The 25,505-nt window shown below is 38.6% G+C and overlaps 1 protein-coding gene across 4 annotated transcripts in view; it reads right to left on the reverse strand.

Moving 5' to 3' along the window:
- The window catches only part of ZDHHC15 (zinc finger DHHC-type palmitoyltransferase 15), a 149,302-nt gene that overhangs the window by 58,124 nt on the left and 65,673 nt on the right, over positions 1 to 25,505 (reverse strand). For all 4 annotated transcript variants that reach the window (XM_016943600.3, XM_063804895.1, XM_054676324.2 and 1 more), the window contains 4 exons: positions 21,850 to 21,970; positions 2,845 to 2,914; positions 1,346 to 1,378; positions 476 to 596 (listed from right to left, as the gene is read on the reverse strand). In XM_016943600.3, the coding sequence (XP_016799089.1) occupies positions 476 to 596; positions 1,346 to 1,378; positions 2,845 to 2,914; positions 21,850 to 21,970 (345 nt within the window). The remainder of the gene's footprint in view (positions 1 to 475; positions 597 to 1,345; positions 1,379 to 2,844; positions 2,915 to 21,849; positions 21,971 to 25,505) is intronic.

The following is a 25,505-nucleotide window of genomic DNA, read 5'->3' on the forward strand; positions in this document are numbered from 1 at the left end:
AGGTCAGTATATCTTTCTGTCCCATAGGAATTCTGCAACTCTCCTTTGAATAGGGAATTAGGAAGTATTTTCTAACAACAGGGGAGTGATTTGTTAGCCTTTTTCTTAGGAAACTAGGGATTTAAAATTAGTTTCAACATTTTTCAAACCTATAACTGGTAGGAAGTGGAACTTTAAAACTCAACTGGAGAAATACATTGTAAAGAATCAATAGGAGTCAAGAGATTAGGTACCCAAAGGCCTTAGCAAGATTCTCGTGTATGACAGAAACTTGTTTAACTAGAATCTTTAAATAACAGCTTCCTAAATCTCAGAGTATTCAATATGGAAAACCTGTTTTTAGTGCCTTCTCTTCCAGTTACTTCAACAGTATTAGCTATTTAAAAATGTAAAAAGATAGAGGGTGAACAATGTCACAAGTTGGAGTGGGTGTGCATTTGTTCTAGGGGGACCCTTCAGGATATTTTTAACTTACTCTCCAGTATTTGATGAAATAGCTGAAGACTGTCGTAGCAATGTACAGGCAGTAGAGAACAGAGTAAGCTAAGAATTGAAGGAAGAATTTGTAGTTGGAAAATCCAATGCAGTTATTAACCCTAAAAAAAAAGAAAAACTAATTTGACATCAGGACCTCTTGATTGAGAGCACACTGATACATAAGTGAACTAAGCAATGGAATCATGCTAGTTCTGCTGCTTCATTATGTGTCGTGTAAAAGCCCAATAGAGATAGAAGTCCCTTAACAAGAACAAACTGGATAAAACAAGTTCATGTCTCACTTGTTTATTCTTTCATTTACAGGCACAGAAACACCTGGCCTGCCTAATAGCTCTGGACTGGTTCGTGACACATCCAAGCAAACCTGGATCCTGGTTGCTAAAAATGTATTACAGTTTTAGCAGCTACATTTGGTACAGTTGTGGCATGTTGTTTTTGTAGTTAGGTGATTTCAGACTGGCCCGCAGGGTCTGATATACAAAATTTGGAAAATTGCTGAATTTAACATTCTAGAATATTTCAAACATCAAGCCAACTAGAAACAGAACTGAATTGTGTAATGTTAAAAGGAGAAATGTTTGTGCTGTATTTCATTACTATGCTCAATTGCTAAAGTTAATGAATATGAGACCATTAGCTTTGTAACTCCAGGAATTCACTACCATACCTTTGGTGTTATATTTTTTCTTTATTTAAAATGTTACCCCTCCCCTGTCCCCTACAGAAATATAAAACCCAGTGAATTATGGTGGCAGAAACAGGCATGTGACAACTATGCTTAGAAAAGTGCATATAATTGAGCAACTTTGACCCTTTTAGAGGAGAGAAATGAATCAAACAGACATACCAAGGGCAGTGATGATCCATTTTTAACACACACCTACGAAGGGGACAAAATACAGTGTGATAAGTGAGGCTATGGAAATGAAGCAACATCTCATAATTAAACTCAAGGTTTCACCAGTATTTTTACATGGCTCTAATAACACCCATTCTCAGATTTCCACTATAGTGACTCCAAAACTGTGGCCCTCAGTTATTTCTAGGATGAGGTAATCACAACAACACTTTATAGGATCATGCCAGCAGCAAGTTACATGCTTATAAGTCCAACCTTTCAAAGGGATTGGAAACTCCAGATTATTAATACAGAGAAAAGGTTCAAGATGTCTCCTATCATTTTATTCAATACTTAGTTTAATAAAAATACAGAAGAAAATATATGGCTATAGCCTCTATCTGAATCAAGGGTAAGAAAAATATGGGTGGAATAAGTACTCAAGAGAAAAGGCATTACATGTATCAATATAAAAATGGGGTTTGCAAAGCTGGAACAATTTGGGCAACAAAAAAGTAGTATTGGGTTATAATGCAAAATGTAAAATGAATATTTATGCTTTCATACTGATATAAATAAACGATTGAATAAATAAATAAATGAAGAGAAGAGATAAATGTCCCAAGCAAAATAACTTGAAATAATTTGTGTAGATACTCCACCTTCAAGGATGGAGGGCATAACTTTCCATTCCTTTAGTGTTGGCTGTGCATAGTGACTTCCTTTCAAAGAGTAAAGCATAGAAAGGAAGAACAATTTTACAGTGGTGAAACCTGACATACTACCTCAGCCAGATGATCAAAATTAACCTTTCAGTGATAAGTCATGTTTATAGGTACCCTTAATATGATGTAATGAGAATGGCACCTTACTCTGTCGTCTTCCTCCCCCAAATCATATTACCCCAGTCTAACAATGATGAGGAAAGCATCAAACAAATCTCAATCAAGGGACACTCTATGACCTACTTGACCATTAATCCTAAATACTGTCAAGGTTATCAAAAACAAGTCTGGGATACTGCCACAGCTAAGAGAAGCTAAGGAGATGAGACATCACTATTAAATGTAATGTGGTATCCTGGATGGGATCCTGGAACAGATAAAGGACATTATGGAAAAACTGAGGAAATCTAAATATAGACTTCAGTTAAAAATAATGTATCAGTATTAGTTCATTAATTGTAACAAATGTATCATACAAATATAAGATGTTAACAACAAGGGAAACTGGGTGTGAGACATACAAGAACTATCTTCACAATAAATCTGTAAGTCTAAAACTGTCCACAAATACAATGTTAGTTTTTAAAATGTGGTCTTACTTCTCTTATCTTTAGAGTAGCTTGGATCATCATCATCCGTGTGAGGGGTTTTGGCATATGCTCATTATAATTGAAAGGAAATGCTCTTATCTAGGTATGATTACATGTTAGGATCAGTCATTTTGTTGTCTAGGAAACCTTCAGTGGCCAAGCCCAGCCCAGGGGAAATATGGCCGTCACTTACATAGCACAGACAGAGCAGTGGTGGCAGCGGTCTGGCTTGATCAGATGACACCGGTCACAGAATCGTACAGCTATTAAAAAAAAAAAAATAAGGTGGTTAGCACTTGTTAGGGCTCAATATAAGACCTTATATCTTACTAGCTTATCTGGATGACTTGTTATGCACTGATTATAGATAGTCAAACTCATCTCAAGTTACCAAGCAAAAGGCAGACTACATAAGAGAATTGGGGTATATATTTTTTTTCCTTGTTGTATCCAATTTTGAAAGCACTTTTGGGGGCTGAAAGGAACGAGAAAAGTTTCTTATCTGGATATCTGTCATAAGATCTTTCATTATAAAACAAACTATACTATCAAATGCTTGAGGGATCTTGAAAAACCATTTAGCCTCTATTTACCCCCAACTTTCTGATCTGAAAATAAGGATTCACAGTTTATCTCCTGTCTCCAGAGGTTGGATTGTATGTGGTGGATAACACTCCTAAAACATGGTAAAGAGAGTGGTTTCTAGAATAATAATTTGGGGAACAGAAGAGACATTCTAGAACAATTAGTTTAATTGACCATTTCACAGATAAAGGAAATAAAGATCTGGGTCATATCAAGTGATTTGCCCAGGGTCACACAGCAAGTTGCTGGCAGGGCTGTGACCTGTACAGTTTTGATGATTTCTTATTTTAGGATTCTTTTAACTCTGTAATTCTTATTTTAGGATTCTAATATAAAAAAATCATTCCTCCTTCTCTCCCTCCTTCATTCCTTCCTTTCTTCCTTCCTTCCTTTCCTTTAGATGAAAGGTATTTTACTTTCCCTCTCATTTTCTAGATGTTCATTGATAGAGTACGACTGTGTTTAATGTGATTATTAAGTATAAAAACTAAAATGATGAATAATTTGAACTATTATATTCATTTCATCTAAAGTGTACATTAAGCACATATTACTGATTCAACACAATAGACAGTTAATTCAGCAGAGATTTGTGTTTACTTCCACTAGTGGAAGTATGTGAGTGACTAAAGTCGTGGGTATAATTGAGTCAAAGAGGAAGGGAGAAGAACATGCATATCTGGGTCCTTTTGCATATTTTAAAATATACTGTCAATGCTCCTATCCTCATTTAAGCCACATTGTCTCTTAGCTAGTTGACTGCAATATCTGTGTAATTTATCACTCTGCTTTCATACTTGCCCCTCAAAAGACCTACTATACAGAGTAGCTGGGTGATCTGTCAAAATCTACATCAGATCTGGTGTAGTGGCTCATGTCTATAATCCCAGCACTTTGAGAGACTGAGGCACAACTATCGCTTGAGACCAAGAGTTCCAGACCAGCCTGGGCAACATAGTGAGACCCTATCTCTATAAAAAAATAAAATAAAATAAATTAGCCAGGCACGGTGGTGTGCACTTGTGCCTCAGCTACTTGGGAGGCCGAGGCGGGAGGATTGCTAGAGCCCAGGAGTTCGAGGCTGCTGTGATCCATGAATGAACCACTGTACTCCAGCCTGGGCGATAGAGCAAGATCCTGTTTCTAAAAATAAAAAAAAATGTAAATCAGATCATATCACTCTCCACTTAAAACTCTCAATGGATTTCCAACACCTTCAGAATAAAATCCAAACTCCTTACCATGGCCTGTATCATCTAGCCTCTGCCTATCTCTTCAAATGAATCTTGTAAAACTCTCCTCATACTATGTTCCAGTGAAACTGGCTGCCTATCTGCTCTTGTAATCAAGCTTGCTCCTGTTTCAAGGCTTTTTGTGCTTGCAGTTCCTTTTGCCTGGGATGATCATCCCTCTGCTCCTTTTGGTAAGATGGTTAATTTTACTTTTTTTATTTCAATAGGTTTTTGGGGAACAGGTGGTGTTTGGTTACATGGATAAGTTGTTTAGTGGTGATTTCTGAGATTTTGGTGCACCCATCATCTAAGCCGTAAACACTGTACCCAGCATGTAGTCTGTTAACCCTTGCCACCCCCTACCCTTCCCCCTGAGTCCCCAGAGTACACTATATCATTCTTAGGCTTTTGCATCCTCATAGCTTAGCTCTCACTCATAATTGAAAACATATGATATTAGGTTTTCCACTCCTGAGTTACTTTACATAGAATAATGGTCTCCAACTCCATCCAGGTTGCTGAGAATGCCATGATTTTGTTCCCTTTTTATGGCCAAGTAGTGTATATTTTTTATGGCTGAGTAGTGTGTGTGTGTGTGTGTGTATATATATATATATGTAACATTTTCTTTATTCACTCATTGGTTTGGGCTGGTTCCATATTTTTGTAATTTGTAATTGCAAACTGTGTTGCGATGAACATGCCTGTGCAAGTGTGTTTTTCATATAATGACTTCTTTTGCTCTGGGTAAATACCCAGGAGTGGGATTGCTGGATCAAATGATAGATCTACTTTAGTTCTTTAAGGAATCTCCATACTGTTTTCCATAGTGGTTGTAGTAGTTTATATTCCCACCAGGAGTGTAAAAGCGTTCCCTTTTCACCACATCAAAGCCAACGTTTATTATGCTTTGATTTTTAAATTACGGCCATTCTTGTAGGAATAAGGTGGTATTGCATTGTGGTTTTGACTTGCATTTCCCTGAAAATTAGTGATGTTGAGAATATTTTCACGTTTGTTGGCCATTTGTATATCTTCTTTTGAGAATTGTTTATTCAGGTCCTTAGCCCACTTTTTGATGGGATTGTTTTTTTCTTGCTGATTTGTTTGGGTTCCTTGTAGATTCTGGATATTCATCCCTTGTCACATGCATAGTTTGTGGATAATTTTTCCTAGCCTTTGGGTTGTCTGTTTACTCTGCTATTTCTTTTCCTATGCAGAAGCTTTCTAGTTTAATTAAGTCCCATCAATTTATCTTTGTTTGTGTTGCATTTGCCTTTGGGTTCTTGGTCATGAACTATTTGCATAGGCCAATATCTAGCAAAGTTTTTCCAATGTTATCTTCTATAATGTTTACGGTTTCAGGTCTTAGATTTAAGTCTTCGATCCAACTTGAGTTCAGTAGATTTTTGTATATGGTGATAAATGAGGGTCCAGTTTCATTCTTCTACATGTGGCTTGCCAATTATCCCAGCATCATTTGTTGAATAGGGTGTCTTTCCCCACTTTATGTTTTTGTTTGCTTTGTCAAAAATCAGTTAGCTGTAAGTATTTGGGCTTATTTCTGGGTTCCTATTCTGTTCCATTGGTCTATGCACCTATTTTTATACCTGTACCATGCTGCTTTGGTGACTATAGCCTTGTAGTATAGTTTGAAGTCAGGTAACGTGATGCCTCCAGATTTGTTCTTTTTGCTTACTCTTGCTTTGCCTAATGCGGGCTTTTATAGTTTCACATGAATTTTGGAATTGTTTTTTCCAGTGCTGTGAAGAATGATGATGGTAGTTTGATGGGAATTGCATTGAATTTGTATATTGCTTTTGGCAGCATGGTCATTTTCACAATATTGATTATACCCATTCATGGGCATGGGATGTGTTTCCATTTGTTTATGTTGTCTATGATTTCTTTCAGCAGTGTTTTGTAGTTTTCCTTGTAGAGGTCTTTCATGTCCTTGGTTAGGTATATTTCTAAGTTTTGTTTGTTTGTTTGTTTGTTTTCTGCTATAGTAAAAGTAGTGGAGCTCTTGATTTGATTCTCAGCTTGGTTGCTGTTGGTGTATAGCACTGCTACTGATTTGTATACATTAATTTTGTAACCTGAAATTTTATTGAATTCATTGATCAGATCCAGGAGCTTTTTGGAAGAGTCTTTAGGGTTTTCTAGGTATATGATCACATTATCAGCAAACAGTGACTGTTTGACTTCCTCTTTATTCATTTGGATGTCCTTTATTTCTTTCTCTTGTCTGATCACTCTGGCTAGGACTTCCAGTACTATGTTGAATAGAAATGGTGAAAGTGGGCATCTTTGTCTTGTTCCAGTTCTCAGGAACAATGCTTTCAACTTTTCCCCATTCAGTATAATTTAGCTGTGGGTTTGTCATAGATGGCTTTTATTACCTTAACATATTTCCCTTCTATGCTGATTTTGCTGAGGATTTTAATCATAAAGGGATGCTGGATTTTGTCAAATGCTTTTTCTGCGTCTATTGAGATGATCATGTGATTTTTGTTTTTACTTATGTTTATGTGGTGTACCACATTTATTGACTTGCCTATGTTAAACCAACCCTGAATCCATGGTATGAAACCCACATGATGATGATGGATTATGTTTTTGATATGCTGTTGAATTCGGTTAGCTAGTATTTTGTTGAGGATTTTTGCATCTATATTCATTAGGAATATTGGTCTGTAGTTTTCTTTTTTAGCTATGTTCTTTCCTGGTTTTTGGTACTAGGGTAATATTGGCTTCATAGAATAATTTAGGAAGGATTCCCTCTTTCTCTGTCTTTTGGAATAGTTTCAGTAGGAGTGGTACCAATTCTTCTTTGAGTGTCTGATAGAATTCAGCCGTGAATCCATCTGGCCCTGGACTTTTTTTTGTTGGCAATTTTTTTATTACCATTTTAATCTTGCTGCTTGTTACTGGCCCCTTCAGAGTTCCCATTTCTTTCTGGTTTAATCTAGCAGAGTTGTATATTTCCAGGAATTTATCCATCTCCTCTAAGTTTTCTAGTTTGTGCCCATGAATGTGACCTTAGTTGCCTTGAATGATCTTTTGTATTTCTGTTATCGGCTGTAATATCTCCCTTTTTGTTTCAAATTGAGCTTATTTGGATCTTCACTCTTCTTTTCTTGGTTTATCTCACTAATTGTCTATCAATTTTATCTTTTCGAAGAACAAGCTTTTCGTTTCATTTATCTTTTGTATTCTTATTTTTTGTTTCAATTTCATTTAGTTCTGCTCTGATTTTTGTTATTTCTTTTCTTCTGCTGGGTTTGGGTTTGGTTTGTTCTTGTTTCTTTAGTTCCTTGAGGTGTAAGCTTAGATTGTCCATTTGTGCTCTTTCAGACTTTTTGATGTAGGCACTTAATGCTATGAACTTTCCTCTTAGCACTGTTTTGCTGTATCCCAGAGGTTTTGATAGGTTGTGTTACTATTATCATTCAGTTCAAAGAATTTTTAAAACTTCCATCTTGATTTCATTGTTGACTCAACAATCATTCATGAGTAGATTATTTAAATTCTATGTATTCACATGGTTTTGAAGGTTCCTACTAAAGGTGATTTCCAATTGTATTCCACTGTGGTCTGAGAAAGTACTTGAAATAATTTTGATTTTCTTAGATTTACTGAAACTTGTTTTGTGGCCTATCATATGGTCTATCTTGAATAATGTTCCATGTGCTAATGAATAGAATGTATATTCTGCAGTAGTTGGGTAGAATGTTCTGTAAATATCTGTTTTGTTTTGTTTGTTTTATTTTTTGTTTATTTTGTTTTGTTTTGTTTTGTCTTTTTGAGACGGAGTCTCGCTCTGTCGCCCAGGCTGGAGTGCAGTGGCGTGATCTCGGCTCACTGCAAGCTCTGCCTCCTGGGTTCACGCCATTCTCCTGCCTCAGCCTCCCGAGTAGCTGGGACTACAGGCACCCACCACCATGCCCGGCTAATTTTTTGTGTTTTTAGTAGAGATGGGGTTTCACCGTGTTAGCCAGGATGGTCTTGATCGCCTTACCTCGTGATCCACCCACCCAGGCCACCCAAAGTGCTGGGATTACAGGCCTGAGCCACCGCGCCAAGCCCCTGTAAATATTTTTTAAGTCTATTTGTTCTAGTGTGTAGTTTAAGTCTACTGTTTCTTTGTTGTTTCTTTGTTGACTTTCTTTTTTTTGTTTTGTTTTTTTTTTGTCTTTTTTAAAAAATTTATTTATTATTATTATACTTTAAGTTTTAGGGTACATGTGCACAATGTGCAGGTTAGTTACATATGTATACATGTGCCATGCTGGTGTGCTGCACCCACTAACTCGTCATCTAGCATTAGGTATATCTCCCAATGCTATCCCTCCCCCCTCCCCCCACCCCACAACAGTCCCCAGAGTGTGATGTTCCCCTTCCTGTGTCCATGTGTTCTCATTGTTCAATTCCCACCTATGAGTGAGAATATGCGGTGTTTGGTTTTTTGTTCTTGCGATAGTTTACTGAGAATGATGATTTCCAATTTCATCCACGTCCCTACAAAGGATATGAACTCATCATTTTTTTATGGCTGCATAGTATTCCGTGGTGTATATGTGCCACATTTTCTTAATCCAGTCTATCATTGTTGGACATTTGGGTTGGTTCCAAGTCTTTGCTATTGTGAATAATGCCGCAATAAACATACGTGTGCATGTGTCTTTAAAGCAGCATGATTTATAGTCCTTTGGGTATATACCCAGTAATGGGATGGCTGGGTCAAATGGTATTTCTAGTTCTAGATCTCTGAGGAATCGCCACACTGACTTCCATACTCATCTGACAAAGGGCTAGTATCCAGAATCTACAATGAACTCAAACAAATTTACAAGAAAAAAACAAACAACCCCATCAAAAAGTGGGCAAAGGACATGAACAGACACTTCTCAAAAGAAGACATTTATGCAGCCAAAAAAACACATGAAAAAATGCTCACCATCACTGGCCATCAGAGAAATGCAAATCACAACCACAATGAGATACCATCTCACACCTGTTAGAATGGCAATCATTAAAAAGTCAGGAAACAACAAGTGCTGGAGAGGATGTGGAGAAATAGGAACACTTTTACACTGTTGGTGGGACTGTAAACTAGTTCAACCATTGTGGAAGTCAGTGTGACTTTCTGTCTTGATGGCCTGTCTCGTGCTGTCAGTGGAGTAGTGAAGTCCCCTGCTATTATTGTGTTGCCATCTATTTCATTTCTCAAGTCTAATAGTAATTGTTTTATAAATTTGTGGGCTCCAGTATTAGGTGCATATATATTTAGGATTGTGATATTTTCCTGTTTAACTGTCCTTTTATCATTATATAATGTCCCTCTTTGTCTTTTTAAACTGTTGTTGCTTTAAAGTCTGTTTTTTTTCTAAGAATAGCTAACCCTGCATATTTTTAGTGTCCATTTGCATTGAATACCTTTTTTCACTCCTGTACCTTAAGTTTATGTCAGTCCTTTTATGTTAGGTGCGTTGAAGACAGCAGATACTTGGTTGGTAAACTTTTATTCATTCTGCCATTCTGTATCTTTTAAGTGGAGGATTTAGGCCACTTACATTCAACATTAATATTGAGATGTGAGGTATCATTCTATTCATCATGCTAGTTGTTGCATCAATGCCTTTTTTACATTGTGTTTTTGTTTTATAAGCCCTGTGAGATTTATGCTTTAAGAAAGTTCTATTTTGCTGTATTTTGAGGTTTTGTTTCAAGATATTGAACTCCTTTTAACATTTCTTGTAGCTCTGCCTTGGTAGTGGTAAATTATCTCAGCATTTGTTTGTCTAAAAAAGATTTTATCTTTCCTTCATTTATGAAGTTTTCTTTCGCTGGATACAAAATTCTTGGCTGGTAATTATTTTCTTAAAGAGGCAAAATATAGGACCCAAATCCCTTCTAGTTTGTAGGGTTTCTGCTGACAAATCTGCTGTTAGTCTGATAGCTTTCCCTTCATAGGTTACCTGATGCTTTTGCCTCACAGCTCTTAAGATTTTCTCCTTTGTCTTGACTTTAGATAATCTGATGACTGTGTGCCTCCCTGATGATTTTTTGCTATGAATTTCCTGGGTGTTCTTTGAGCTTCTTGTATTTGGATGTCTGTATCTCTAGCAAGGCCAGGGACATTTTCCTCAGTTTTTCCCCCAAATAAGTTTTCCAAACACTTAGATCTCTCTTCTTCCTCAGGAACACCAATTACTCTTAGGTTTCAGAATAACATAATCATTTAACATAATCACACAACTTCTTGGAGGCTTTGTTCATTTTTTTGAATCTTTTTTCTTTGTCTTTGTCAGATTGGGTTAATTGAAAAGCCTTTTCTTTAAGCTCTGATGTTCTTTCTTCTACTTCTTCAATTATATTGTTGTAACTTTCCAGTTTCTTTTGCATTTGTCTAAGTGTGTTTCATTTCCAGAAGCTGTGGATGTTTTTTATTTATGCTGCATATTTCTCTGGAGATATTTTAATCCATATCCTATAATATTTTTAAAATTTCTTTAAATTATTTTTCATCTTTCTCTGATCCCTCCTTGAACAGCTTAATAATTGACTTTCTAAATTCTTTTCTGGGCAATTCACAGGATTCTTCTTGGTTTAGATCCATTGCTTGTGACCTAATGTGGTCTTTGGGGGATGTCAAAGAACCTTGCTTTATAATATTATCAGAATTGTTTTTCTTGTTCCTTCTCATTTGGGTAGACTATGTCAGAGGAACGTTCTGTGGCTCAAGGGCTGCTGTTCAGATTCTTTTCTTCCACTGGGTGATCCCTTGATGTGGTGTTCTCCCCATTTTTCTAAGGATGGGGTTTCCTGGGAGCCAGACTGCAGGGATTGTTATTTGCTCCTCTGGGTCTAGCCACCCAGCAGAGCTACCAGACTCTGTGCTGGTACTGGGGAGTGTCTGCAAAGAGTCCTGTGATTTGATCCATCTTCAGTTCTCTCAGTCATGGATACCAGCACCTGCTCCAGTGGAGGTAGCAGGGGAGTTGAAGTGGATTCTGTGAGGATCCTTGACTGTAGTTTTTTTTACGGCCCTGGTTTTCTCAAATGCTGTTTGTGCTAACAGTGAAGCTATCACGTGGACAAACTCAGGACCTCTGGTTAGCCAGGATGTCCCAGGCAGTGGAATTAGCTGTTGTTTTCTCCTTTCTTGGAGCAGGGTTGTTCTTTTTTTCTTTTCTCTTTTCCTTTTTTTTTTTTGAAATGGAGATGGAGTCTTGCTCTGTTGCCCAGGCTGGAGTGCAGTGGCACGATCTCGGCTCAATGCAAGCTCCGCCTTCCGGGTTCATGCCATTCTCTCGCCTCAGCCTCCTGAGTAGCTGGGACTACAGGAGCCCACCACCATGCCTGGCTAATTTTTTGTATTTTTAGTAGAGACGGGGTTTCATCGTGTTAGCCAGGATGGTCTCGATCTCCTGACCTCGTGATCTGCCTGCCCCAGCCTCCCAAAGTGCTGGGATTACAGGCGTGAGCCACCGTGCCCGACCACGTTCTTTTATGTGTTGTTGTAATGGCTTGAGTTGGTTGGCCTCCAGCCAGGAGGTGGGGCTTTCAAGAGAGCATCAGCTGTGGTAGTATAGCGGGGATTCAATCTTTCCCTAGGGTCACCTGGATAAGTATTCTGGTTTCTCAGGCAATGGGCAGGGACATAGAACTCCAAAGAGATTTCATCTTCAGCTACCAGGGCATGTAGAGAAAGGCCATAAGGGCAGGTTAGGCATGTCTGAGCTCAGACTCTCCTTGTGTGGGGCTTGCTATGGTTGCTGTGGGAAATAGGGGTGTTGTTCTCAGGTTAATGGAGTTATGTTCCCAGGAGGATTATGGCTGCCTCTGCTACATCATATAGGTCACCAGGGAAGTGGAGAAAAGCCAGCAGTGACAGGCCTCACCCAACTCCCATGCAGCCAGCAAGGCCAGTCTCACTCTCACCGTACCCACCAACAGCACCTAGTTTATATCCAGGAAGCCGGTTTGCAGGGCTGACATCTTGCCTTGCTACAAGCATCCCCATGGAGAAAGCAAGCAGGGCTTTCAGGCCCTGCCCCTCCCTGCCTGCCACAGCTTCTGTGCTCGTATCTATACTTCCCGTTCATCTCCCTGGATTCTGCCCAAGAAAATTCATGCTCAGTTGAAATTATTACAAAGCTCAGCTGTGAGTTTCCTTCTCTCTGTGGCTGTTCCCCAAGGAACCCTTGAAATAGAGAGCCCTAGTGACAAGGAAATGGCTACTCTGGGCTTCCCTGAAGACCGTGAGTGTCTACAGGGTTCTTCCCACTGCTTCCTCTACTTTTATATTTCTCTCGGCTCTCCAAATTTGTTTCCGCTCTAAGGAAGGTGAAATCCTTTTCCCACAATCAGAATTTTTAGATTCCCCAGTGGGGACGCATGTTCAGAAGTGGACTTTCCCCCTCTCAACACTTTGGGCACTCACAGGTTTTTGGCTGTCTCATGGAGTTTGCAGTGGCAAGATGCTTCTTTCAAAGGATCTGTGAATTCTTTCCGCTTTCCTGGTATGTTCCTGTGGTAGTTCTTTTTTTTTTTTTTTTTTTTTTTCCTGAGACGGAGTCTCGCTCTGTCGCCCAGGCTGGAGTGCAGTGGCGTGATCTCCTCTCACTGCAAGCTCCGCCTCCTGGATTCACGCCATTCTCCTGCCTTAGCCCCCCGAGTAGCTGGGATTACAGGCACCCGCCACTGCGCCCGGCTAATTTTTTGTATTTTTAGTAGAGATGGGGTTTCACCATGTTAGCCAGGATGGTCTCGATCTCCTGATCTCGTGATCCACCCGCCTCAGCCTCCCAAAGTGCTGGAATTACAGGCATGAGCCACCACACCCGGCCACCCTGTGGTAGTTCTTAGATCAAAAGTTCATGGTGTGAGTCTCCACATGTTGCTTTGTCCATCCAAGTGGGAGCTGCAAGTTAGTCCTGCCTCCTATATGCCATATTTTTGTCAGGTTTTAATTCTGATGGTTAATTTTATGTGTGAACTTGACTGAGTCATATGGTGCCCAGATATTTGATTAAACATTCTTTCTAAGTGTCTTTGTGAGAGTTTTTCTGGGTGAGATTAGCATTTGAATCAGTAGACTGAGTAAAGCAGATTGTCTTCCCCAGTGTGGGTGGGCTTCAACCAAGCCTTTGAGGACCAAAACTGGCACAAGACAGGGATGCCCTCTCTCACCACTCCTATTCAACATAGTGTTGGAAGTTCTGGCCAGGGCAATCAGGCAGGAGAAGGAAATAAAGGGTATTCAATTAGGAAAAGAGGAAGTCAAATTGTCCGTGTTTGCAGATGACATGATTGTATATCTAGAAAACCCCATTGTCTCAGCCCAAAATCTCCTTAAGCTGATATGCAACTTCAGCAAAGTCTCAGGATACAAAATCAATGTGCAAAAATCACAAGCATTCTAATACACCAATAACAGACAGAGAGCCAAATCATGAGTGAACTCCCATTCACAGTTGCTTCAAAGAGAATAAAATACGTAGGAATCCAACTTACAAGGGATGTGAAGGACCTTTTCAAGGAGAACTACAAACTACTGCTCAATGAAATAAAAGAGGATACAAACAAATGAAGAACATTCCATGCTCATGGATAGAAAGAATCAATATTGAGAAAATGGCCATACTGCCCAAGGTAATTTACAGATTCAATGCCATCCCCATCAAGCTACCAATGACTTTCTTCACAGAATTGGAAAAAATACTTTAAAGTTCATATGGAACCAAAAAAGACCCTGCATTGCCAAGGCAATCCTAAGCCAAAAGAACAAAGCTGGAGGCATCATGCTACCTGACTTCAAACTATACTACAAGGCTACAGCAACCAAAACTGCATGGTACTGGTACCAAAACAGAGTTATAGACCAATGGAACAGAACAGAGCCCTCAGAAATAATGCCACACATCTACAATGATCTGATCTTTGACAAACCTGAAAAAAACAAGAAATGAGGAAAGGATTCCCTATTTAACAAATGGTGTTGGGAAAACTGGCTAGCCATATGTAGAAAGCTGAAACTGGATCCCTTCCTTACACCTTGTACAAAAATTAATTCAAGATGGATTAAAGACTTAAACGTTAGACCTAAAACCATAAAAACCCTAGAAGAAAACCTAGGCAATAACATTCAGGACATAGGCATGGGCAAGGACCTCATGTCTAAAACACCAAAGGCAATGGCAACAAAAGCCAAAATTGACAAATGGGATCTAATTAAACTAAAGAGCTTCTGCACAGCAAAAGAAACTACCGTCAGAGTGAACAGGCAACCTACAGAATGGGAGAAAATCTTTGCAATCTACCCATCTGACAAAGGGCTAATATCCAGAATCTACAAAGAACTCAAACCAATTTACAAGGAAAAAACAAACAACCCCATTAAAAAGTGGGTGAAGGATATGAATAGACACTTCTCAAAAGAAGACATTTATGCAGCCAAGAGACACATGAAAAAATGCTCATCATCACTGACCATCAGAGAAATGCAAATCAAAACCACAATGAGATACCATCTCACACCAGTTAGAATGGCAATCATTAAAAAGTCAGGAAACAACAGGTGCTGGAGAGGATGTGGAGAAATAGGAACACTTTTACACTGTTGGTGGGACTGTAAACTAGTTCAACCATTGTGAAAGTCAGTGTGGCGATTCCTCAGGGATCTAGAACTAGAAATGCCATTTGACCCAGCCATCCCATTACTGGGTATATACCCAAGGGATTATAAAACATGCTGCTATAAAGACACATGCACACATATGTTTATTGTGGCACTATTCACAATAGCAAAGACTTGGAACTAACCCAAATGTCCAACAATGATAGACTGGATTAAGAAAATGTGGCACATATACACCATGGAATACTATGCAGCCATAAGAAAGGATGAGTTCATGTCCTTTGTAGGGACATGGATGAAGCTTGAAGCCATCATTCTCAGCAAACTATCACAAGGACAAGAAACCAAACACTGCATGTTCTCACTCATAGGTGGGAATTGAATAGTGAGAACACTTGGACACAGGAAGGGGAACATCACACACCAGGGCCTGTCGTGGGGTGGGGGGAGGGGGGAGGGATAGCATTAGGAGATATACCTAATGTAAATGGCGAGTTAATGGGTGCAGCACACCAACATGGCACATGTATACATATGTAGCAAACCTGCACGTTATGCACATGCACTGTACAACTTAAAGTATAATAAAAAAAGAAAAAAGCAACACTGTATATATATATATATATATATACACACACACACACACAAATTTATGTAGAATGGTATTTATTAAAATACCATGTGTACTACTGCAGACTGGAAATGGTAATGTTTAAATAAATTACTGTATATCCGTTATAAAAAAAAATTCAGAGGAAGGGAGAATTTGTTCTCTCTGCCTGACTGCATGAGATAAAACATCAGTCTGTCCTTAGACTGGGACTTACGTGATCAGGGTTCCTGGTTCTCAGAACTTTAGACTCAAACTGGAACTTACACTATTGGCTCTCCGGTTCTCAGGAGGCCTTTGGACTTGGAGTAGAACTTATACCAGTTTCTCCTAGTGCTTATACTTTGGGCTCAAAGTAGGACTACACCACCACCTTTCCTGGGTCTCCAGCTCGCTGATGGCAGACAGTGGGACTTCTCAGCCTCCATAATTATGTGAGCTAATTCCTCAATGTAAATAATGTAAATAATAATTTATATACATATACCTCATTGTTCTTTCTCTATAGAGAACCCTACTGATAGTTATTCCAAAGAAACAGAATTTTAGGAATGAGTTTTTTGAATTGGTTCTGAAGTTTCTGGAATTGGCTCTTCAATCTTAGTAGTTTTGATGATGCTATTGACACTGTATCAAGTAATAAAAAGAGCACTGGTAATCTGTGGCATGATCTGACAATGGAAATATGCAAAGTATCTTCAATAGATGCTCTTAGTCAACCATTTATGAGAAGCAAGTAGCTGGGTGACTATATATGATAATATTTAACATTTTTGAAAAACAATGAATAAAATGAGGTTGGCTTGTAGCTTCTAACATGACTGAACAAAGTGCTAAAAGAAACAGATGAGTTCAGGAATTCCCAGCCAAAGTGGTAGATAAATGACCTGAAAGCTTCTATGTATCTCCTAAAGGAGATGCTTATTGCATGTAGCCACAGGGCTGAGATTGCTGAAAACCACAGAATTCCATCTGTAAATAGCCGAATTACAATGATAGTTGAACTCCCAGTCTTGTAGGGTATCTACTGTTAAAATGAGGGCACTGATTTGTAAAGAATTGGATCCTGTAAGTTAGGATAGGGATATGTGGGAAGACCCTTATGAAGCCAGGGATACTGAGTGCCTAAATTCCAATGCATCTTATTTGCCAGGAGACGAGGCCTCCCTGCAACCAGTAGAAGCAGCTTCCAACTGCCCATGGTATTGGCCTCTCCAATCCTGTCTGAAGGGATCAACGCTGCATTGCTTGAGGAAACTCAGGCCACTATACAAGACAATGTTGATTCTCCTCTGGACCCATCCCTCTTTGCTTCTAAGGCCTATAATAAGAATCAAGCCCTAACAGATCCCTAAAGGTAAGGTACAAAGTGTGACCCACGAAGACACGTACTACACTCCAAAAGAACTACTCAAATTTTCTAATTTATACAGATAGAAATCTAGGGAACATAGGTGGAAACAAATACTAATGTTGGAAAAAACATAAAGTTGAATCTGGCCAAATTTATTGATAGGGGCCTACTATGCAGAGATTCTGATTTTAATGTTGCAGCTCAGGGAGTTAGAAAGCATTCTAACAATTTGGTTGGTTGGTTTGCTAAAACACGATGAAAAGGTGGCTCACAGTGAGTGAGATGGAAATGCTGGACCTGCCTTGGTTTAATGTTGAGGGGAGGATTCAAAGGCTTAAGGAGAATGGAAGGTAGAACTTAGAATAGTTCTTCTCACTCACACTAGGAAGGTATAGAAAATGTACCTTTCACTAACACTGTGAGAAATACATTTGTAAAGAGAGCCCTGGTACAAGGAAATTTGGAAAAGAAGTGTGTGGAAAGACTTCTCTGAATGGAAAAAAAGTGTGAAGATATTTGTATCTTGTGTGAACACTCACTCATGGTTGATCACATGTCTTACTCCATTTGGGGCTGCTCTAACAAAGTACCATAGACTGGGTAGCTTCTAAACAACAAATTTATTCGCATGGTTCTCGAGGCTTGGAGTTCCAAGATCAAGGTACCAACAGCTTTAGTGCTGGTGAGGGCCTCTTTTATAGATAGTGCTTTCTTGCTGTGCCCTCTCATGGTGAAAGGGGCAAAGCAGCTCTCTGGAGCCTTATTATAAGGGCACTAATCACATTCATGAGGGTTCTACACTTATGACTTAACCATGTCCCCAAAGACCTCACGTCCTAATATCCCCTTGGGGACAGGATTTCAATATATAAATTTTAGGGGCACACAAACATTTGAAAAATAGCACTACAGCAGAGAAGGATTTTAATAATCAAACAGACAGAATGACCTGTTCAATGATTACCAGTCAGCCTCTTTCCCCACCCACCCCAGTTACTGCCCAATGGGCTCATGAACAAAGTGGCCATGGTGGCAGGGATGGAGGTTACATGGCTCAGCAATATTGACTTTCACTCACCAAGGCTGACCTGGCTACTGTCACTGCTGACTACCCAATCTGCCAGCAGCAGAGACCAACACTGAGCACCTGATATAGCACCATTCTCTGGGGTGATGAGCCATCAACCTGGTATCAGGTTGATTACACTGGAGTGCTTCTATCATAGCAGCGGCAGCGTTTTGTCCTTACTGGAATAGACACTTTGGATACAGATTTGTCTTCCCTGCATGCTGCGCTTCTGCCAAAAGTGCCATCGATGGACTTACAAAATGCCTTATCCACCATCATGATATTCCACACAGCATTACATCTGATCAAGGAACTTCCTTCATAGCAAGAGAAGTGCTGCAGTAGGCCCATGCTTGTGGAATTTACTGGTGTTATCACGTTCCCCATCATCCTGAAGCAGCTAGCTTGACAGAGTGATGACATGGTCTTTTGAAGTGTCAGTTACAGTGCCAATACCTTGCAGGGCTGGGGCAAGATTTTCCCAAAAGCTGTATATGCTCTGAATCAGTGTCCAATAGATGATGCTGATTCTCTGATAGTTAGGATTCACAGGTCCAGAAATCAAGGGGTGGAAATGGGAGTGGTACCACTCACCATTACCCTAAGTGACCCACTAACAAAATGTTTTCTTCCTGTTCCTGCAACCTTGTGCTTTGCTAGTCTAGAGGTGTTAGTCCCAGAGGGAGGACTTCCACCAGGGGACACAACAATGATTCCATTGAACTGGAAGTTAAGACTGCCACCCAGCCACATTGGAATCCTCGTATCTCTGAATCAATAGGACAAGAGGCAGGTGCAATGTTGGCTGGGATAACTGATCCAGATTATGAAGTGTAAATTAGACTTAATAGTCCAATTTTGTTAGTGGGTAACTAAAGGTAATGGTGAGTGGTGCCATTTCCATTTCCACTCCTTGAGTCCTGGGTGGAAATCAAGGGGTGGAAATGGGAGTGTAAACTGGTATAATAGACTTTTAGACTATTAAGTGTAAATTAGACTATTACTACTCTGCAATGGAGGAAAGAAAGACTATGTCAAGAATACAGGAGGTGCCTTAGGGCATCTCTTAGTATTACCATGCCCCGTGATTAGGTCAATGGAAAACCACAACAATCCAATTCAGGCAGGACTACTAATGACCCAGACTCTTCAGAACTGGAGATTTGGGTCACCACGTCAGGTAAAAAACCAGTACCAGCTGAGGTGCTTGCTAAAGGCAAAGGGAGTACAGAATGGATGGTGGGAGAAAGTAGCTATAAATACCAGCTATGACCATGTGACCAGTTACAGAAACAAGATCTGTTATTGTTATGGGTGTTTCCTTCTTATGCTGTTATGAATACAGTTGTGTGTGTGTATTTCAAATATCTTTGTTTTCTTCCTTCTCTTATTCTCTTATCATGTAACATAAGGTGTATTGACTTTACATCGTAGCATTTAAGTATTGTTAATTTTATATCATAGTATTTAGTTTTTAATTAACAAAATAGCAAGGAGAAAAGTAAACTCACTCAAGAATACCTGTTCTTCTGTGGAAGGGGTTAGTGCGTTTTCAGTTGAATGCATGATATTTGTATCATGTTAGGTAAAATTGTAACCTTGTTATTGTCTTTAAGTGGAGAGTATGGCTTAAGGAGATGTGTATGGGTGCCAAGTTGACAAGGGCTGGACTTGCGATAGTTAATTTTGTGTGTCAACTTTACTGGGTCATAGGGTACCTAGATATTTGGTTAAGTATTATTTCTAGGTGTCTCTGTGAAGGTGCTTCTGGGTGAGATTAGCATTCGAATCTAGACTGTGTAAAGCAGACTGTCCTCCCCAATGCAGGTGGGCCTCATCCAATCCTTTGAGGACCTGAACAGAACAAAAATGTGGAGGATGAGAAAATTTGCTGTTGTTGCCTGACTGCATGAGCTGAGACATCAGTTTTCTGCCATTAGACTGGGGCTTACACCATCAGCACTATTGGTTCTCAAACCGTTTAACTCAGACTATAATTACATTACCAGCTTTCCTGATTCTCCAGCTTGCAGTTGGCAGACCGTGGGACTTCTCAGGTTCCATAATCATTTGCTGATTCCTCATAATCTCTCTCTCTCTCTCCACACACACACACACACACACACACACACACACACACACACACACACACACAATTCTATTGGCTCTATTTATCTGGAGAACGCTGACTAATACACATGGCTAAATCCTTATCATTTAAGTCTTCAAATAGTATTTCCTCAGAGAAGCCTTTCCTATTACTGCCTATCCTGGGAATTGCAAATACCTCAAGGTCCCAGAGAATAGTCAGTAGCAAAGGTACCATGGTAAGTACCATTACCCAGATTCAACAATTATCAACATTGTGTCATTTTTGTTTCACCTATCTCTTCCACTGGCTTTTTACTTGATCATTTTAAACGAATCCCAAACACTGTGTCACTTCAAACCTTAAATATTTCCATATGCATGAAGACTTTTAAAAATCATAACCACTATATTATTGCTCTAACAAAATTAACAGCAAGTCCTTAATATCATATAATACCAAGAACATAGTAAAATTTCCCCCATTGCCATATATCTTAAAAAATATTTGCTGAATAAATGATAAACAAATGAATATGTGTCTGACAGTAAACTTTCTAAAGCCTTGAAATATGAAACATAATCATCCTTATTAGAAACATTAGGATGACATATCAGAAGAACCATGGTTTTCAAACTTTTTAACATATTCCCCATACCTCTGTATGTTTTCAAAATTTAAAAGGTGGAGAATTAGTTCAGCAACTACTGTTTTAGTCATGCAGATGAAACCTAAGAGTAAAATTCTGTATTGGATATTTACTCAAGGAAAAAGAAGATATGTCTTTGCACAGATACTTATACAGTAATATTCATAGCAAATCGACTCATAATAACTAAACACTAGAAACAACCCAAGTATGTATCAACTAGTGAATGGATAAACTTTGATATATTCATACAATATAATGCTACTCAGCAATAAAAAAATACACAAAAAAGATGGATGAATCTTACAAACATTATGTTGAATAAAAGAAGCCAGACGCAAGAGTATGTACTCTGTGATTCCAATTATATAAAATTTGAGAGCAGACAAAACTAATTTATAGTGAAAAGCTATCAGAATAGCGGTTGTCTGTGGGAAGTGGGGTGGGGTCGGATTGACTGGAAATGAGGCATGACAGAACTTTCTGAGGTGATGGCAATTTTATTGGGGTTTTAGTTACACAGATGTGTACACTTTTCAAAATACATGGAATGGTACCCTTAAGATTATGCATGTTTTTGTATGTAAATTTTAACAAAACAGAATAAAATATTTAGGTAGATGTCTTACTGATGTCAGCTATTTACTTTGAAATGCATCAGAAACATAAGATGGCTTGACAAAAGATAAATAGAGGTATGCATATGTGGATAGATATGTGATATAGCAACATAGAAAAATGTTAGCAGAAGAATCCAGTTTGGGGTATACAGTTTGTTTACTATACAATTCTTCCAGCTTTGATATGTGTTTAAAATTTTTTAGAAATAAAATGTAGAGAAAAATCTCCATAGTGGTTTTCAGAAGATGGGAGGAAAAAAAAGGGCTAGTTTGAGAACATATATGACTTAGCCTTTCTGAGATACTTGCTGAGCTGCCTCTCTAGCTGCCTTTGGATGAACTGACCTCCACTTCCAGTTCTTGTGTAAACCGGTAGCTTTTTGGCCATATCAACAAGCATCTGCTTCTGGACCTCAGGTCTTTCTTCATTTTCATAGCGCTCCTTGTCTGTGTAGGACAAGTGGAACTGGAAGCAGGAGTGAAAGGTAAGACTTTATTATCTAAAGTTAATAGAAAAGATTAAAACCAACAACAATAACTACTTTAATGAAATTATTTGTTACCTACCCTTGAAGCTCAGGTACCACTTGGTCTTATAATGTTCCCTGGATAATTACTTCAATAATCTGGCTTTTATCTCAATTATCAAAAGCATGAGATATGTGTATTTTTTAATAAAGAAAATAAAACAGAGAGATTCAGTAACTTGCCTAAAGTTGGACTCAATCAACTAACGAGTGGCAATGCTGGACCTCAAACTCAATTCATCTGATTTCAAGACTTGTCCCTTTCCATTGATTCATAATATGATGTTGCATACAGATGTGTAACACATTTTTGCCAGGGCCCTGTTGATAATTAACCATGCTTACCAAGTTGCAAGAGTTTTCATAGGTAACACTGATAACACCCTTGGAGAAGCTGGATGAGACTGCTTGTAACATTGTCTGCATATTCTAATCTTGTAAATAGGTGGAAATTTAGATATTCTCACTATTGAATACTTTTTTAGTCTCGTATGGAGCTTGTTGCCACAATAGTGCCACATTTTGCTAATCTTGCAAAAGATATGCCATTGATCTTAAAAAGTAATATGAACCTGAAAGCATTTATTCTATCTGTGCCGAAGGGTAGACTGAGTTGAAAAAAAGGATCTGTGGTCAGAATTTCTAGGTTTAAGTCTCATCTCTATTACTTAACAGAAAATCACTTTGCAAAATCAGACATTCTCAACCTGTTTCTTCACATGTAAAATAGAAGAAATAATACCTACTTCATAATATTGGTGCAGAAGTGCCGGATAATAACAGGTAAATAAAAATCTCCTTTAGAAGTCTAATTTTTGAATTGTTTAAAAATATTTGATGTTGCTGCTAAGAGATTTTGTCACCACCAGGCCTGCCTTACAAGAGCTCCTGAAGGAACCACTAAACATGGAAAGAAACAACTGGTACCAGCCACTGCAAAAACATGCCAAATTGTAAAGACCATCGATGCTAGGAAGAAACTGCATCAATTAATGGGCAAAATAACCAGCTAACATCATAATGACAGGATCAAATTCACACATAACAATATTAACCTTAAAAGTAAACGGGCTAAATGCCCTAATTAAAAACACAGACTGGCAAATTGGACAAAGAGTCAAGACCCATCAGAGTGCTGTATTCAGGAGACCCATCTCACGTGCAGAGACACACATAGGCTCAAAATAAAGGGATGGAGGAAGATCTACCAAGCAAATAGAAAGCGAAAAAAAAAAAAAAAAGCAGGGGTTGCAATCCTAGTCTCTGATAAAATAGACTTTAAACCAACAAAGATCAAAAGAGACAAAGAAGGCCATTACATAATGGTAAAGGGATCAATTCAACAAGAAGAGCTAACTAATCTAAATATATATGCAACCAATACAGGAGCACCCAGATTCATAAAACAAGTCCTAACAGACCTAAAAAGAGACTTAGACTCCACACAATAATAATGGGAGATTTTAACACCCCACTGTCAATATTAGACAGATCAATGAGACAGAAGGTTAACAAGGATATACAGGACTTGAACTCAGCTCTGCACCAAGCAGACCTAATAGACATCCACAGAACTCTCCACCCAATATCAACAGAATATACATTCTTCTCAGCACCACATCGTACTTATTCCAAAATTGACCACATAGCTGGAAGTAAAGCACTCCTCAAATGTGAAAGAACAGAAATCATAACAAACTGTCTCTCCGACCACAGTTCAATCAAATTAGAACTCAGGATTAAGAAACTCAGTCAAAACCGCACAACTACATGGAAACTGAACAACCTGCTCCTGAATGACTACTGGATAATGAAATGGAGACAGAAATAAAGATGTTCTTTGAAACCAATGAGAACAAAGACATAACATACTAGAATCTCTGGGACACATTTAAAGCAGTGTGTAGATGGAAATTTATAGCACTTAAATGCCCACAAGAGAAAGCAGGAAAGATCTAAAATCAACATCCTCATATTGCAATTAAAAGAACTAGAGAAACAAGAGCAAACAAATTCAAAAGCTAATGGAAGTCAAGAAATAACTAAGATCAGAGCAGAACTGAAGGAGATAGAGACACAAAAAACCCTTCAAAAAATCAATGAATCCAGGAGCTGGTTTTTTTGAAAAGATCAACCAAAGTGATAGACTGCTAGACTGCTAGCAAGACTAATAAAGAAAAGAGACAAGAATCAAATAGACACAATAAAAAATGATAAAGGGGATATCACCACCGATCCCACAGAAATACAAATTACCATCAGAGAATACTATAAACACCTCTACACAAATAAACTAGAAAATCTAGAAGAAATGAATAAATTCCTGGACACATATACCCTCCCAAGACTAAACCAGGAAGAAGCTGAATCTCTGAATAGACCAATAACAGGAGCTGAAATTGAGACAATAATTAATAGCCTACCAAACAAAAAAAGTCCAGGACCAGATGGATTCACAGCCAAATTCTACCAGAGGTACAAAGACGAGCTGGTACCAATCCTGAAACTATTTCAATTGACAGAAAAAGAGGGAATCCTCCCTAACTCATTTTATGAGGCCAGCATCATCCTAACACCAAAGGCTGGCAGTGACACAACAAAAAAAGAGACTTTTAGACCAATATCCCAGATGAACATCGATGTGAAAATCCGCAATAAAATACTGACAAACCGAATCCAGCAGCACATCAAAAAGCTATCCACCAAGATCAAATTGGCTTCATTCCTGGGATGCAAGGCCTAGTTCAACATATGAAAATCAATAAATGTAATCCATCAAATAAACAGAACCAAAGACAAAAACCACATGATTATCTCAATAGATGCAGCAAAGGCCTTTGACAAAATTCCACAGCCCTTCATGCTAAAAACTCTCAATAAACTAGGTATTGATGGAACGTGTCTCAAAATAATAAGAGCTATTTTTATGACAAACCCACAGCCAGTATCATACTGAATGGGCAAAAACTGGAAGCATTCCCTTTGAAAACTGGCACAAGACAGGGATGCCCTCTCTCACCACTCCTATTCAACATCATATTGGAAGTTCTGGCCAGGGCAATCAGGCAAGAGAACGAAATAAAGAGTATTCAAATAGGAAAAGAGGAAGTCAAATTGTCCCTGTTTGCAGATGACATGATTGTATATTTAGAAAACCCCATCGTCTCAGCCCAAAATCTCCTTAAGCTGATAAGCAACTTCAGCAAAGTCTCAGGATACAAAATCAATGTGCAAAAATCACAAGCATTCTTATACACCAATAACAGACAAACAGAGAGCCAAATCATGAGTGAACTCCCATTCACAATTGCTACAAAGAGAATAAAATACCTAGGAATCTTAATCCAGTCTATCAATGATGGACATTAGGGTTGGTTCCAAGTCTTTGCTACTGTGAATGGTGCTGCAATAAACATACATTTGCATGTGTCTTTATAGCAGCATGATTTATAATCCTTTGGGTATATGCTAAGT

Source organism: Pan troglodytes, chromosome X (genome assembly GCF_028858775.2).
Source record: "Pan troglodytes isolate AG18354 chromosome X, NHGRI_mPanTro3-v2.0_pri, whole genome shotgun sequence".
Classification (NCBI taxonomy): domain Eukaryota; kingdom Metazoa; phylum Chordata; class Mammalia; order Primates; family Hominidae; genus Pan; species Pan troglodytes.